This window comes from Podarcis bocagei (assembly GCF_964188305.1).
Source record: "Podarcis bocagei genome assembly, chromosome: 7".
NCBI classification, from domain to species: domain Eukaryota; kingdom Metazoa; phylum Chordata; class Lepidosauria; order Squamata; family Lacertidae; genus Podarcis; species Podarcis bocagei.
In genome coordinates, this window is record NC_138132.1 from 34441182 (window position 1) to 34458919 (window position 17738).

General features: G+C 46.3%; 1 protein-coding gene across 2 annotated transcripts; it reads left to right on the top strand.

Moving 5' to 3' along the window:
* Window positions 1-8: 8 nt before the first annotated feature.
* NT5C1A (5'-nucleotidase, cytosolic IA) lies at window positions 9-17150 on the top strand. 2 transcript variants are annotated; one of them, XM_081202498.1, is made up of 6 exons: window positions 9-548; window positions 10874-11041; window positions 11837-11966; window positions 12469-12591; window positions 13411-13595; window positions 14935-17150. In XM_081202498.1, exons 1-6 carry the CDS (start codon window positions 393-395, stop codon window positions 15298-15300), a joined length of 1128 nt encoding a protein of 375 aa, XP_081058624.1. In that variant the 5' UTR covers window positions 9-392; the 3' UTR covers window positions 15301-17150. The 2 variants fall into 2 exon arrangements, with proteins under 2 accessions (XP_081058624.1, XP_081058625.1); XM_081202499.1 differs by lacking the exon at window positions 9-548 and adding an exon at window positions 7821-8310.
* Window positions 17151-17738: the final 588 nt, after the last annotated feature.

Below are 17738 nucleotides of genomic sequence, written 5' to 3' on the forward strand. Positions count from 1 at the left end.
GCAGCAGTTCCTGCCCTGAGGAGGTTAAGTGACTCGGCCACTTGATCTGGCAACGAGGGACGCCCAGGAGGTTCATGGGATCCCTTATAAAGAGCTTTCTCTGAGGGACGGGCACACACGGCAATCTGTGCACACGTGCCTGCACCCCCCCCCCCGCGCCGCCGCCGCCGCCGCCGCCACACACACACACACACACACACACACACACACACACACACACACACAGGCACAGCGACTTTGCTGCTGCCTGATTCATCCTCGTTTGCTGAGCTGCATCCAAAGGGCTACCGGCTCTTGATCGCGGGCGGGCAGGCAGTCCTGTGACAAGAGGAAAACAAGCTGCTCGTTGCCATTGCCACCTTGCTCCCCTGGAAGGGCAGAGAGGAGGGAAGATGGACCCGGCAAGAGCTGGGCCCCCAGAGAGCAGAGGAGCGCCCCCAGACTCCGGCAGCAAAGCAGCCAACGGCGGAGGGCAGCCGAAGCAGGAGGGATGGGAAGATGCCCGGGCGTTTTATGAAAACCTTTCCCCCAAAAAGAAACCCAAATCAGTAAGAGATTTCTTCTTTCCTTGGGCGGGAGGAAGGGTCAGCAGGTGGCCCGCCTGGCAGGGTGGCTTGTTTACTTGCATGTTTGTACATATAAAGAATATGACACGCTGGGTGCAAGGAGAAAGAGAGAAAACCCATCCTCGGGAATAGGAAATGTCAGCTGAGGGAACCTGTTGAATCTCCCTGCTTGGCTACCTCCAACTGTAGAGTGTTGGAAGGCTGGGAGACCAGGGTTCAAATCCCACACAGTCATGAAGCTCACTGGGTGACCTTTTTGGCCATTCACTGTTTCTCGGCCTAACCAACCTCACAGGGTTGTTGTAAGAATAAAAATGGAGAAGGGGAAACCATGTATGCCACCTTGAGTTTCTTGGAGAAAGAGGTGGGATGTAATAAATAAATGTAATAAATAAAATAAAAATAGGCGATGTATGGTGGAGGGAGGCCCACCTGCTATGGCCACAAGGAAGGGAGAGCCCTCAGATCAAAGGTGGAACACAGATTTTGCAGGCCCAGCCTGCAGCATGTCCCGTTAAAAGATTGCAGAGGCCTGGGAAAGTTGCCCTCGCTCAACTCCCATCCTGGATCAGCAGCTGGGAGTTGTAATCGGAAGCATCTGGAGGGGACCAGGTTGGGGAAGGGTGCCTTAGACTCGAGGGGTCTACTCTTAGACAGAGCAGACAGGTCTATACTCGATCTATGATGGTTATTCATTTCAGTTTTGAATTGGTTCCTATGACGTAAGGTCACAACAAGAAGAAAACATATAAATACAATTAAATACAATCCAATACAATCCAATACCAACTGGAATGGACTGATGATCCAACTCAGTATAAGGTACCTTTATATGGATCAAAGGCACATGTTGTACAGCATCATCGAGATAACGGGCATTCAGCAAAGAATGTTATTTTTCCTGGAAGATGCTGTTCTCGCTTGCATGGAAGAGGCCCATGACAGCTGCAGAGATAAAGCAGGAGAAGGGAGTAAGGAGTAGATGTAGCCATGAAAACAGAGTTGCCCTCTTCCTTCTGGTGACCAAGGTCAAAACCTTGCGGGCTGAGACACACATTCCATCCGTTAAGAACCCTTTGCCAGTTCATATGCCCAGCAGGTGGATGTGTCTGTGTACACACACACACACACACACACACACACACACACACACACACCATGTCTCATGGTACCACATCTACTTTTTCTAACAGCAGGCTTAAAAACTGCTACTCCCAAGTATTATTTCTGGATGATGTGGTGGATCATCACTATCTGAGGCTGGTCCTTCTGTTTACTGCAGGAGAGTGCCAGATGTCTCAGGGTAGCCTGAGTATCAGCGTTTCTTTCTAACATGACTGCTGGAGACAGCCAGTCCAACTGGCATCACCTGACAGACTAACCTGGGCGAGGACCTGCCAAGGCCACCTATATAAACCTTACTGAAATGGATATGAATTGTGCCGGAGTGCTTCACAAGCCATGGGCAGAGCCATCACTCATACCTATCCATCTCCAAAGTTCACAATGTCACCACTCCAGCCATCTGACTGTTTGGCATTAGGCAGGTGGAAAATGCTGTATTAGCTGTCCATTTAGTTACTTCACACATACTTTAACAGGCTGCAAAGCTCTTGCAGGGAGAGAGAGTAAAATCTGGCCCACATATGTCTGCAACAGCCTGCATAGATTTTCTGCTCATCATTTGCTTCTCTGTGGTCCCATGTCTCCTGTCCAGGGTAGTGTTCGCATCCCTGTTTACTGTGCACACACGATGTTATCCAAAATGCACATGTATCCTGGACTTTGTTATACAAGACTACTGCTTGATGCCATGCTTGGAGTACTTAAGCCACTCTTAATTCACCTCTAGCCAAGGTGTGAGCACCTTGGCATTGGGTAAAAACCTTGGTGTATACACAAACAGATATGAATCTCACATTAATGAAGCTGTGCTGATGTGAACAGCTAGTGGGAGAAAGAGCTGTGAAACACAATGGGACTCCAATCTAGTACCCACCAAATGCTTTGGATTACAACTCTCCTGAGCAGGGTTGGGTCAGGCCATTTTGCTGTTCTGCCTCCTGAGGCGACTGCCTCATCTTTCCACATGGGAGGGCAGTTGCTGTCCATGAGTCCCAGCACCATAAGGCTGTGCAGACTAGGGATGATGGGAGCTGTAGTTCAAAATATCTGGAGGGTGCCAGGCTAGGAAAGACAGTTTCCTTTTGAATCAAGCTTGAAAGGCCCAGTGCTAACAACTGTTGGCAGAAATACATGAGTTTTTATCTGAACCCATAGCCAAATGAAAACCATGACTGCTTTTACTTTCCAGAACAGTGAATGGGTAGGGCCTTAATTTCTGATCAAAAGGAGGTAGGGGCACTGCTCCAGTCAACTCCCACCTGCAAGAGAAATGATTCCCATCCTGCACTGCTCTGACCAGATTTGCACCTCCACAACCTTTTATGGTGGCCTTTCAAACGGGGTTGTTTGTGGGTTTTTTCACATCTAGTTTGCCCTGTACCTGGTACTTGTTTGGGGCACTCCCTTGCAGTTTTTTTTTATTCCACATCTCTGCAGATTTTTAAGCTTCTGGTGAGGCAGGTTCCTTCCCTTCCCCCTCTCGGTTCCCAGCTCAAATGATGGTGGCCTTTGCCAGCTGGCTGGCCCTTGTGGCTCGCGGACTGGCTCCACTTCAGCAATGCTGAGATTGGACTGCTGAAAAACAGCCCCCCACCCAAGGGCCCCAGGCTAGCCTGAAAGCTGGCCACAGGGACGGAGGGAGGAAGTCACAGAACCATCCAGCTCAGGTCCAAAGTGTGGTCCTTTCTTGATAGGTAAAATATACGGAGTGTAGGGCCATTGGAAAAAATGTGCATAAAATGTGCTTATGCTAATTCATGCAAACTGATGCCTTTATCTAACTGATGCAAATTTAAATGCCATAGAAGGCCAGGCAGCTAATTTATCATCCAACTCACCCCAGATAAATTCTTAAATTAATTTTCACAGACCAACTCACCCCAGGTCAGTTCCTCTTCAATTAATTTATCCCCCATTAATTTCCCCGTAGATCCTATTCAGAATCATTTCATTCACCACCACCCCATTCACGGCTGCCAAATCATTTCGAGATGAAGTCATTTTTACTCAGTTTGGTCCCCAAATTAATATCTTACCCAGTTTTCCTGATCACCCCCAGTTCAATTTGCCTCAAATTCATTGCTCTCCCATGATCACTTGTGACACTAATTAGTGGGCGATAATATTTTGTCTTTGTGTATTAAATAGGGCTGCCATACAATTGGAATTTCCGGACATATCCAGGATTTGTCCGTCGAAAATAGTATCTGGGCTGAATTTCTGAAAATCGGCAAAAATGTCCAGGAAAACCCGGGCATATGGAAGTGCCTCCCCAAAAAAAGAGCTCAACAACTTTTGTGTCCAGATTTTCACTTTTTGAAATATGGCAACCCTATATTAAAAAGCTTCTTCTGTTGATTTCTGCAGATCAAACTGTGGTTTCCTTAGGACATCCCTATTTTCATTGGAGAAATGTGGGAGGGTATGGAGTTATGCGACCCTCAGCCAAGGAGATAAGTGGTAACTGTACAACCTTTAGAAGACATCTATAGGGAAGGGTTTTTTTAAAAAAAAAGTTTAATGTTTAATTATTATTTTTATATGTTGGAAGCCACCCAGAGTGGCTGGGGCAGCCCTGTTAGATGGGCAGGGACTAAATAATAAAATTATTATGATTATGGAATAAGATGTCCCTATTTTCACTGGAGAAATCTTGGAGTGTATGCTCCCCCCCCTCCCCACACCCAGCACTTTCCCCATAAACACCTGCTCTTGGAACAAAAGGCAATCTGCAGAAAACCCGGATTGCTGTTTGTTCCATTTCAGTGTTAAAATGTGGGTTTTCCTGAGGAAAGTAACAAAACAAAGTGCTTGGACACAGAGTGGGAAAGCACTAACCGAACCTGTGGTTCAAAAGGTAAGTGTAAATGAGCTGTAAGCTTACATGGAGGTCAGACTATTATCCAGTCTTTATTGAACTGCTTTCAGGGCATTTATACTCCTTCCTGTTAACCATTGCTTCACCTTATACTTTCCAGTGCATTTCCCCTGTCCCTTTCCTAATTGCGAAAATTCACTTTCTTTTTAAACGGTCTTTTAAAAAATTCTTACAACTTGAAATTCTTACAACTTGAAATCACATCCTCTTGTAAATTCCACCTGAAGCAGCTGAAAAATACGAGGTCTTCTCTTTTTATGGAAAATATCCTTTGTTGCCCTAGGGCAGCTGTGGGCAACCTCTGACCCTCCAATTATTGCTCAGCTACAATTCCATCAGCCCCAGCAAGCGTGGCCAGTGGCTAGGGGTGATGGGAGTTGTAGTTCAGTAACATCTGGAGAGCCAAAGGTTGCCCACACTTGCGCTAGGGCAATGGAGCACTTCAGCTGTCCAAACATTTCTGGTATGTTCTTCCATCCCTCCTGCAAAATACAGTCTGGGTTTGACCTCCACAATCCCTATGCACCTGACACAAGGTTTTCTGGCTGGAGGCCTCCCCCCCTACTTCCATGCCTTTGTTTTTTACTCCCAGGGGCACATTTCTCACTTGACTATCTCTGCACTCTATATTCCTGGAGGCTCCTGGAGTTAATAGGATTAATAGAGCACCATTTCTCTGATCTAGCACTTCCATTCTGGCTGCCTGGCAGCTTTCAGCTGTGAAATAACTTGCATTCCTTGATGGTAACTCTGCCTCCTTTTCTCCTAGTACAATGCAATGGTGTTCTGATCTCTTTTGGGATGCCAGGCTCGGATCAGAAACCCAGCAAATGTAACCAAATTGCTCCCTTCTCTGTTCCATTAATCTTTCTACTAAACTTAATCCTCCACCCCAGTCAAGAGAGTGAGGAAGAGTAATAATAATAATAATAAATTTTATTTATATCCCGCCCTCCCCAGCCAAAGCCGGGCTCAGGGCGGCTAACAACAATCAAATAATCAGTAAAATAATCACACAATCTAAAAATATTTCATTATAAAAATTAATTAAATCAAATTGATGGCAACCAATTAAGCAGAATTATGTGTAGGTTGCCAGAGGAGGGAGTCAGGCTGCGCCCTGACCAAAGGCCTGGCGGAACAACTCTGTCTTGCAGGCCCTGCGGAAAGATGTCAGGTCCCGCAGGGCCCTAGTCTCTTTTGACAGAGCATTCCACCAGTTTGGAGCTGCAGCCGAGAAGGCCCTGGCTCTAGTTGAGGCCAGCCTAACCTCTCTGAGGCCTGGGACCTTGAGGATGTTATTATTTGCAGACCGTAGGTTTCTCTGTGGGGCATACCAGGAGAGGCGGTCCCGTAGGTACGAGGGTCCTAGGCCGTATAGGGCTTTAAAGGTTAAAACCAGCACCTTAAACCTGATCCTGTACTCCACCGGGAGCCAGTGCAGCTGGTATAATACCGGATGAATGTGCTCTCGCAGCGAAGACCCCATAAGGAGTCTCGCCGCGGCATTCTGCACCCGCTGGAGTTTCTGGGTCAGTCTCAAGGGCAGCCCCACGTAGAGCGAGTTACAATAATCCAGTCTGGAGGTGACCGTCGCATGGATCACAGTGGCTAGGTCAGGACGAGAGAGATAAGGGGCCAACTGCTTAGCTTGGCGGAGATGAAAAAATGCCGCCTTTGTTATAGCTGTAATCTGCGACTCCATAGAGAGGGAGGTATCGAAGATTACACCCAAACTCTTAACGGACGGTGCTGGCACTAATTGCACCCCCGCAAGAGATGGGAGTTGCCCCCTCGATCCCATATCGTCCCGCCCCAGCCAGAGGACCTCTGTCTTCGAAGGATTTAACTTCAACCGGCTCCCACGTAACCATCCAGCCACAGCTTCCAGACATCTGGTCAGTGTGTCTGGGGCCGAGTCAGGATGGCCATCCATCAACAGATAGAGTTGGGTGTCATCAGCATACTGATGGCAACCCAGCCCAAAACTCCGGACAAGCTGGGCGAGGGGGCGCATAAAGATGTTAAAAAGCATCGGGGAGAGAATTGCACCCTGAGGCACTCCACACACCAAGGAGTGGCGTGATGACAATTCCCCCCCAAGAGGATGGCCTGGAAGAGAGCTGACCTCATTTTTCTCTCCACCCCAATTTCAATCTGCCAGGTTCTGTTTGCATTTATGCAACCATCCCCTTCCCTCTCCTCCCTGCCAGCCAGGGGCTGCTTTCTAGATCCAGACATCTCATTGGCATTTCCCTGACCTTGTGCAACCTTGGCTGTTGCTAGGATAAATGGGGCTTGCTCAGAAGTATTGCCATCTCCTGCATCCTTGCAAGAGCTGAAGGTTGCTGAAGGTCACACGTGCACTGGGTCACAGGTCCTGAGGTTTGTCTGCCGTAATAAGAGGGAGCCTGACAAAGAGAGATTAATGCAGGAGTAAGACTTGCATGGTTTTCTTAACTAGTGAAATGCCTGTTATTACAAAAGGCAAAATGGGAATGTAGATGGAGAGCCTGTACATTACTGCTGGTATAGAAAAATTGGGGTGGTTGGCTTTTGCTGCCTAACTCCCCAAGGGACCAAGGCCCCTAATTCTATGATTGGTCAGAGATGAATGGATGGAGGCAGGATGCAGTGAAAGCAAGGCAGATCTTTATCTTTCTGTTGCAACAGAGTTCCCTCCCTTCGCAAGGAGGCAAGAGAGACCCAGAATCAGAAAGAAACATCTCTTTTAAGGGTTTGCATTTTGGCATGGAGAAGGAGGACATCCCCTCTACAAACAATCAGAAATTACATTGATTGTAATTTCCACGAGAACTAGTGTTTTGAGAGAGGGAGAAAAACTTTGTTTCTATCCACTTTTTCCATGCCATGTCAAATTTTATAAACTTTTGTCGTGTCACTTTTATAAGGTCAAGGCTCAAAAACGGGACCTCAAAGGCAATTGGTGCACTGGGGTGGGGTCATCCCAGCAACAGACACAAAGCAAGATCAGTTATTTTTCAGCTCTGCCAACTAACAGGCTCATTTGCCAGCCAGAGACAACTAAACCAAATTATAATTATTTTTTGAAAGAGCTCTCAAGGCAGCCTCAAACAAAAATAAAACAGACACAAACAAGAAAATCAAATAATTAAAAGGGGAAAAAACCAGAGGGCTAAAAACTAGAGCAACGCTAAAACCATCTGTAGTAGCAAGGAGAGGTCAGGGGAGTTATGCCTACGGCAGGGATAAGAAACAGGATTTGGTGGGTAGGCTGGGTACTAACCTGTCCCAGCACCCAAGGTCATTTTGACAGGTGGGCAGGGCTGTGAGGCACTCCAGAAAAGGGCACTGCAGCAGGAAGCCATTATTATTTTTTATTATTTAATTTTATTCCTTGAATTTGTATCCCACCCTTCCTTTCCAAGGAGCTAGGGGCAGCAAGCTGATACACAGTTTGAAAACAAAGCAACCCCCCCCCCTAAAATAGTTAAGGCATTAAAAACAACAACAGCAATTACAACTAAAAACATTTATTTCCTGGCACTGGGAATACTCTGTGGTACAAATTGTCAACTTGGAGGCAAAATCTGGGATTTTGAGAAACTGCTATGGGTGTCAGTAACAAGATGGCTGCCGTGGGGGGTGCAGCATAACACAAAATGGCTGCCACATGCAAGAGAACAGAGAAGGGGACTGGGGGAAACGGTGTCAGCGTAGTCCGTCCGATGGATGTTGAATCTTGGCATCCAAGAAAATGTGAGCATGCTTCAGGCGAGAAGGTGTTCAGCGCTGGAGAAGCTGAGTCAGTGCAAACAGGAGCTGAGCAGGAAGATGAAGGCCTCATATGAGGATCGTAAAACTTAATCACCCTGCAACCCCTGAAGAGCTATTAAAATAATATTTTAGCTAATTAGTAACTCATGGCTCCCACATTATTGAGAATTATTGTTAGAAGGGATGTTAATAACTAGTTAATAGCTGACTATCTTGAACAACCAATGGCCCAATAATGCCTCATATTTTGCATTTTTGAAATGTGGAGAGGTGGTCTTAGGAAGGTGTTTCTACTTTTACACAGATTTCCCAAGGTCTTTGACCTCTGTTTTGGTCTTGCAGCTCAGGTGCCGAGCGGGGTCTGAATTAAGCTTGCAAAAGAGCAGGTGGGGGTAAGAAATGGGTTGCACTGTGTGCCCCATCCATGGCTGGTTTAAAAGTCCTTCTTGCCTGTCCACATTAGCACTTGCACACCAGACAGGATCTCCCAACAAACAGGACTGCCAACTTAAGGGCTGCTCTGTCAGTCTGCCTTCAAGAGCTGCCCAGTCAGCAGCCATTCAGTAGCAGAAGCATTCGCCTCTGTCATCAGTTTGTTGCCTAGTTAAGGCTTTCCTTTTTCAGCAGGTCATTGCGGTGGATTTTTTTTTTTTTTACCTCAGTCTGCATCTATATTGCATTTAGAACTGTTTTTACTTGGACATTGTTTATATATGCTTTTTATTATTAAAGCACTTTGAGATGTTTTATAGGAAGTGGAATCTAGTGAATAAATAAAGCCATCGTGCTGCTATTTCAAAGGGCAGAGACCAGCCTCATGAAATTGCAGGATCCTGCCAAAGAAAATATGGAGTAATTTGCAGTGTTGCACATATTATCTCTCCCAGGAGTGTCCAGTTCAAACTTTTTGACCCAAAGTGCCAATTATTCTCAAGGAAAAGAAAAAAAAAGATTGTAGCTCTTGACTTCCACTTCCTGTGCTGTCTTTGGTCTCTTTCCCAGAACAGAGAGTGTGACTCCTGGGATGAGTTAATTCTGCTCATCCATGGGAGACAAGCCATATCTCTAGTATGATGTACAGACTCTTCCTCCAGTTATCAGTCAGTGGGAGTTAGATGGGGTTGGTGGGGCTGGGAAAAATTCCTGCCTGCAGGGCCATTGTTAGGTACTTGGTTATATAGTTTGCTTTCTTCTTGTTTGTATGCTGGTTACATTTATACATATCTGTATACATTTTAAGTTGTTTTAAACTGTTCTTAATATTGTGTATCATTGTGTTTTAATAGTAATGTTGTGTTTTAATGGGACCTGGGGGTGAAAGGAGGGTAATAAATTGTAATAATAATAATGGTTTTCAGATATAGGTTACACTTGAAATTTTGCTAATTGAGGTTTTTGGCAGCTCCCCCCCCCCCAGGAGTCTTGTTTTTCATTTGGTTTTCTTTTTTTCTTTTTATTAATGCATTTTAAGTTATCTTCCCTATTGTTTTTACAAAAGTAACTTGATATGTTTTTATTCATTTAGCACGAGATAATGATAAAATGTTATACATTATTATATTTTGTAAACACTGTTCCATTACTTTTTATGTTTTTCATATCTGCATAATGCCCCCAGGAAGGATTTTAGTTTATATTTCAAGCCCCCCATTTTTTCTCCATGTCAGGGCTGCTGCCCTCATTTTTGTGGGTGGCTTTCAACCACAAAATTTGCATAAAATTTGCATGTGCTAATTTATATATGTGGGTGCCTCTGGGAAATTATGATGTTGGGTGGTGGGGGTATCACCAATTATTACATTTATATCTCACCTTTCCTCTGAGGTGCTCAAGGTAGTGTACATGGCTCTCCACTTCCCCATTTGACCCTTACAACAACCCTGTGAGGCAGGTTAGACAGAGAGACTGTGACTGGCCAAGGTCATCTCTGAAAGTTGTAGCTGAGTGGGTCCTAGCTTTAAGTAGAAGGTGTGGGTATGACCTGAAGCTCTTGATTATATTGCTACTGAAAAATATGCAGGCAGTGTCTCTCCTCTACATGGCAAAAAGATTCCTACATTGCAGGGGGTTGGACTACATGACCCTCATAGTCCCTTCCAACTCTTTGATTCTATGACAATCAATATACTATATTATTGAATTAAATCAGGCTTCCCCTACCTGGTGCCTTCCAGATGCAACTCCCATCAGACCCAACCAGTAGGACCATGGGAAGTATAGTCACAGACATTTGGAAGTTACCAGGCTGGGTAAAGCTGAATTAGAATAATATAAAGTATGTACAATTTTATGACATAAAATTCCATCAGAATGGCCTTACTGGACCTAACTGAAGTCCATTCTGCATCCAGCAGTGGCCAGTCAGATGCTCTGGGATGTTGACAAGTTGAATATGAAGCTGATGGCCATCATCTCTTGATATTTGTCCTCAACAGGAGCACCTGGTGTTTAGAAGCTCCCTTTGGGTGCCATAGGCAATATGGCCGTGGATAGCCCTGTTGTCTTTCATGGGCCACTACCATCTTTTTCTCTTTCTCTCATGCAGCCAAAGCCCCAAAATGCCATCACGATTGCTGTGTCATCGCGAGCCCTCTTCCGTATGGAAGAGGAGCAGAAGATTTACAATGAGCAGGGTGTGGAGGCCTATGTGAAATTCCAGCTGGATCACGAGAATGAGCCCTTTCTGCCTGGAGCAGCCTTCCCCTTCGTCAAGGTCTTTTCCTTTTCTGATGATTTTGTTCACCTCCAGATGGAAACATCAGAATCTGGGTTCAAGATAAGGGGATGAAGCAAGTGCTGGCTGTCACTTATCAGTAAATTAGCCCAGGCGGAGGTTTTATGATTGATCCAATGAAATGTGGGTCGTGGTCTGTTGCAATGCTACAATATCCTTGTGCTGGGTGTCTCCCTGAAGGTCTAATGTAAGACTCTGGGCACTGGAGAGTCTGTTGGGGTTTTTAATGCCATACTACCATCTATGTGCAAATACTACTAAACACCAATATCCTTCTTGTGACCCCCATTCCAAAGGGTACTGAAACCCAGCAAGCACTGGAACCCCTGAAACTTCTCTTTGCTTTGAGAAATGGGATCTGCTTAACAGTGCTTTAGGGAGGGACCTCAGTCGGAGAGCCCATGGTTTGCATTACAGAAAGTCCCAGGGTCAGTTCCCAGCATTGACCTGAAAGGATCAGGTGGCAGGTGAGCAGGAAAAGGGACTTTCTCTCTGCCTTTGGAGAACCACTGCCAGTCAGAATCAATATTGAGGTAGATAGAAGAACCAAACCATATAAGGCAGCTTCAGGTACACAATCAGGGCTTCCCCTGCTTTTCTTTTGCATGCTTTTGATTAAAAAGGATGTAAAGTATCTGAAAGATGAGCTGTTCACCTGACAGTAAGTACTGTACTGATGGTTTGGGGCCTCCTTCCCCCACCTGTTTATTGTTTTATTTAAGGAAGTCCGGTTGTGTTCTTGGCCAGACTGCTCTGCCATCTTTGACTTTCTAGGCACTGGAAGCTGTTAACATGCAGCTGCGGGTGCTCTACCCAGAGAGCGAAGAGCTCTTCGACATCGTCCTCATGACTAACAACCACGCTCAGGTGGGAGTCCGCTTGATCAACAGCATCAACCATTACAGTGAGTAACTGGAAGCCACCTCCCTTGACCAGAAGCACCGAAGCAATTGATGGGTTACTTGTCACCTATTTGCAAACTACCAAGTTGTCTTGCTTCTATACCAGTCTAACTGTCTTGAGTCCCCATCCCATAAAGAACCCTGGTAAATGTATCTGAGTGATGGTGTTAGAATGGGGTGGTCCAATTCACAGCCCAAGGGACACATGCAGCCCTTCAGGCCTTTTTTGGTGGCCCTCAGCAACATTTGATGCACCCTCACAGCCCTCACACTGCCTTCCCAAAGCTGGGTAAGCTTTGGGAAGTAAATTAGGTAATTAAGTACATCAGAGTGCTGCCTTTGAAAGATGCCACCTGGATTTCCTGACAAACAGCTCAACAAAACTTTGGCGTCAAAAGGCAACCAAGGAACCACTGCAGGTGCTACATCCGCTGGTGGATTGCGCTTCCCAAGGCCTCTCTCTTCCTCCCCTCAATGTTTTCTTCTTCTTGCTCTCTCTTCCAGACCTGTTCATCGAGAGGTTTTGCATGACAGGTGGGAACAGCCCCATTTGCTACCTGAAGGCCTACCACACCAACCTGTACCTGTCATCTGACTGTGAGAAAGTGAGTGAAGCCATAGAAGAGGGTGAGTGAAGGTGTTTGTTGTCCTTCGCCTGCTGTTGGAAAGGGAGTAGGAAGTCACCCGTGTGTGCGAGTGTGTGGTCTGTTGGCACGTGTGGGTTAAAACCTAAACTATTTTTTCTGTTGTGACTCTCCTCCCTCCATCCCAGAAACCCCAGGTACTCTAGTTTTGCACGCGCAGTCATGTGGGCTCTTTGAACTCTGTTTCCCCTAGCAGACTGCATGATCCTGGGAGGGCTCACAATAGGTTTATGAGGCTTTCCCATTATGATAGCAGTAGGTAGGGTGACCGCCTGTGGTATGAGATGAATTTGTGGGATGGATGCCTGGGAAGCAAGAGCTTGTTTACTACATGCAGAATCAAGTTGCCTAGAAGAAACGGTTGAGCTTAGGGCTACTTCCTTTTGAGGATGGTGCTGGGTTGCTTTGCTTCCTTGACAGAATCATAGAATTGTAGAGATGGAAGGGACCATAAGGGTCATTTCATCCAACCCCCTGCAATGCAGGAATCTTTTGCCCTAGTGGGGCTCAAACCCACAACCCTGAGATTACCAACTGAGCTATTCTCTTCAGATAAGACTGGAGAGAACTCTGCCTGACCACAGTCCGTTTGACAGGTCCCCACGCCTAACATTCATCACACACTCTGACATATACACCACATTGAGGATATTGTTTAGTTTGCTCCAATATAACTCATATAGCATTTTGGGTTTTACAGACCTTTACATATTTTTTTAAAAGCAGAAATTGAAGTGCGAGCCACCAGGAAGCTGAGCTTCTAGAAAGTGCCGCTAGATCCTTTTCTTCTTCTTTCCCCAAGGAATTGCTGCAGCCACCATCTTCAGCTCCAACAGGGACGTGCAGGTTTCAGAGAACCAGCTGCGTGTAGCCTTCGATGGAGACGCCGTGCTGTTTTCAGACGAGTCTGAGCAGATTGTGAAGGCTCATGGCCTTGACAAGTTCTTTGAGCATGAGAAGACTTATGAGAACAAGCCTCTGGCTCAGGTATGACTGAGAATACCCAGAAATGCATTATCAGGAAATGTTGGGATGGCCACAAGCTGGCTGAGCTCAGGAGCCAGGCAGGTTGTTTATTTCCCTATTTGCTTGCTTCTTTGGCAGTGTTTTTGTTTTTTTGCAAACCACAATGAGGAGGAAGAGGAGGTGAATTTATTTCTGAAATTTATTTTTAGTTGATTTGTAACTGTTTTTAAAACAGTTTAATCTTTCAACCATAAGAGCAATTAGGCTATGAACATTATATGGGGGGAAACTGCATCATTCAAACCTTGCTTAGACTGTCTCCCTACTTTAGCCAGTACTTAGCAATAGAGCCAGTGTGGGCAACCTTTGGCCCTCTGGATGTTGCTGAGCTACAACTCCCATCATCCTTGGCCAATGGTCACACTTGCTGATGGGAGTTGTAGCTCAGCAACATCCAGAGGTCCAAAGTTTTCCCATTCCTGCCATAGAGCAGCTTCTTTCAGCTCATCCTTCTTCACAGGCTGTGCATCTTCTTGTTTCTTCTCTCCATGGAGCCCAGGCTCTCTGCAGCACTCTTCATCCTGACTTTTTCTGGTTTCTACCTCTCAGCTCTTCCTCTGTTTGCTTTACTTATTACATACACCATTCCAGCTCCCCATCCCAACCTCTTCGCCAATGAGAAGGGCAGGAGAGTTGTTTTACTAAGTAGTTCCAGGTTCCCAGAGTCATTAGGATTCCTTTGCCATTCTCCTTGTGCTTGTACAGTGGTACCTCTGGTTACAGACACTTCAGGTTACAGACTCCGCTAACCCAGAAATAGTACCTCAGGTTAAGAACTTTGCTTTAGGATGAGAACAGAAATCGTGTGGCAGTGGCGCAGCAGCAGCGGGCGGCCCCGTTAGCTAAAGTGGTACTTCAGGTTAAGAACAGTTTCAGGAGAAGAACGAATTAAGTTCTTAACCCGAGGTACCACTGTAGTTTAGTTTTGCCTGTGAAGGAACATCCTCCAAATAACCCAGTGTCTAATCTTTAAATTAGCCATTGGCCCTTCAGATGGAGCTGTACTCAGACTCCCATCATACCTGGCCATTGGCTTTGCTTCTTGCGGGGTTGGGAGCCCCAGAATATCTGGAGAATGACATCTTTACCAGCCTCTGGTCTTACAGAAAGCAGCCATTCTATACAAAAAAAGAACAAATACAAAATGGGGACTCATCATTATTCTTTCACAGAAGTATTATGGCAACAGCCCCTTGCAACAATTGCAGACTCTGTGTGGGTAGCCAGAGAGGTTTATTTTCCAACTGTATGGAGAGTGAAGAAGGAAGTTCTGGTTGACCTTGTCTGTTCACCTCTCCAGGGGCCACTGAAAGGTTTCTTGGAAGCTCTTGGGAAGCTCCAGAAGAAGTTCTACTCCAAGGGGCTGCGCCTGGAGTGCCCCATCCGCACATACCTCGTCACGGCACGCAGCGCGGCCAGTTCTGGAGCCCGTGCCCTAAAGACTCTCCGGAGCTGGGGGCTGGAAACAGACGAAGCCCTCTTCCTAGCCGGCGCCCCCAAGGGACCCTTGCTGGAGAAGATTCGCCCGCACATCTTCTTTGATGACCAAATGTTCCATGTGGAAGGGGCAAAGGAGATGGGTACCATCGCAGCCCATGTCCCTTACGGGGTGGCTCAGAAATCCAGGCGCTTGGCACAGGCGAAACAAAATGAGAATAGCAAGTAGCAGAAAAGTGCGGGACTGGGCTAGGCTAGCCTTTGATACACTGAGAGCAACATCTCTATGGAGAGATGAAAAGTTTAGAACACCTTCCATGAGGACTAGAACCAAAAGGGTTGGGATGGCAGGTGTCTTGTTTGGGGTAGGTTGTTTGGGAGAAGGCTTCCTTACACCTACCTGTACACATTGCACTTTACAGAAATGCTCTTCCCTCTGCCTCACCATAACCTTGTGCTGCAACCATTGCTGTCAGTAGACTTTTGCTTCTGCCCTGCCATCCACTCACAATGCTTCAAGGTTGATTGTCACCTTTTGCTCTTGAATATTCATGATATGTACTGTTTTTTCTTGCGGGCTGCCGCAAGGGGGCTGTGTTTTATTACACGCTTCAACAGTTGCATTGTGCAGAATTTGCTAATGGTGCCAATTTAAGCCTTGTGAAATTCCCAGCTTTCAACACTAGTTTTGAAAGAAAAACAGCAATTTCTAGCTCTTATGTTTGCAAGGATGAGCACAAAAGCATGTGTGCAATTCCTTGATGGAATTTATCTGGAATCAGAAGCCTCGGAGAGCCAGCATTGGTTGGGTGGTGAGGCTGACCATGGGGTGACCTCCTGAGACTACCCCCAACAATGTGCCCAACCCACATGGAGCACCCTAAAAACGGTCAAAGGCAGTGATGACCAATGGGGCCCATCACAAATGGATTGTCCAAGGGCCCCTCAAAGAGATTGACTGAGAAGGAGGCCTGCCAACAGAAAAAAATGCTCCATAAAACTCTTTCCAGGAAGAACTCTTATCAGGAAGGGCCACAGCTCAGTGTTTAGAGCATCCACCTTACACGTGGAGAGTCGCAGGTTCAATCTCTGGCATCTGAGAGACCTCTGCCTGAAATCCTGGAGAGCTTCTGCCAGTCAGAGTAGACAGTACTGGACTAGATGGTCCAATGGTCTGACTCAGTATAAGGCAGCTTCCTATGTTTCCCCAATCTCTCATGGCCAACAGAAGCTAAATAATTATGCAAAACACACATATGAATGCAAGTTTGCTTCATTCTTCCAATTTGCTCATCAAATGTGGCTTTTGTAAATGCTCCATGCCTGCCCCAACCTAAAATCTGCATCTGCTTCACCTCTAGCCAGCTTATGCACACTTACATTTTGCCTCGCTCTTTCCAGACAGAGGCCTGTGCTTTAATGCTCCATGTCTCAGCATTCCCCACCCCCACCCCAAGCAAAAAGGAGAGAGAGCAAGCACAGGATGATCTGTGTTTTCTTTTTATTTCTCAGTGCTTTGAGAAAAGACAGTAAATGAAAGCTGTGTTCCTGAGTCAGTGTGCTGCAGTGGATGGTGCTGGAACATGGACTATGACAACGCAGGTCCAAATCCCCACTGAGCCTTGCTGGTCACTGTTAGAGACTGAAAAATCAGTCTCAATCAGCCTAACCTAACACCCCTATGCCCATACACCATCCTTAGAGGAAAAGCAGGCTATAAATGTGATAAATACACAATCTGGAACCTTCCCATTCCAAGTGTGTCTGGAAGCTTTCCACCACTTACCCCCTGTTTTTTTCAGCAGGGCTCCAGAGGTCTATTGAATAATGTGGCATCTTCCGTTTTTAACCAGTGTTGCATTTTCCCTGCTGTGCTCATGGGCTGTACTGTTAACACGGGGCAATATCTGGGGAGCCGTTCCCTGCTTGACTGCCCATTTGCCACAGTGGAAGCAGGCGGAGGCTGCGAAAGGTCGTGCTTCTGTGTCTGCTGGCGGCTTTGCTTAGGAATGAAACAATGCAATCAATGACTGTCTGTCCTTCTGGGTGTGTTATCTGTAATAAATTCTGTCTATGTTACCATTCGTTCCCCCTCCTGTTTGTGAACTCATCATTGGTATGTTGATAGCAAGCTGAAGTGCTCTTGAACATAAGGACTAGAAACTTGGAAGAGTGACAGGGAACTAGGTGACAGCAACACCCCCTCTAGCATAGTACTAATTTTCCCTTTCTTGTGAATCAAAACCAAGTTATCATACCATTTACTGGAGAATATCCACCACATCTTGCCATTGGAGGGTTATTGGGCATTAGTATTGGGTTATTCGTACACTGTAGACCAGGGTGGGGAACCTTGGCCGTGAAGTGGGGTGCAAATGCATATCTGTCTGGCCCTTGGACTCTGCCCAAGCCACACCCCTTTCCCTTGCCCATCCTCCTTGCTGGTCTTGCTTTACTCCCTCCTTGGTTGTTTTTGGCTGCCTTGAACTCTGATCATGACTCTTGCTTGCCAGGATGAAGGACAGAGCAGTGTGTGTGAATGTGTGTCGGAACTAGTCTGCTGTACAAACGTAAAATGTACATTTCTTGTTTTGCTAGCTTTTGCCTCTGGCCCCACCCAGCACTGGCATGCGGCCCTCAGAAGGAATGTGGCCATTGGGCAAAAAA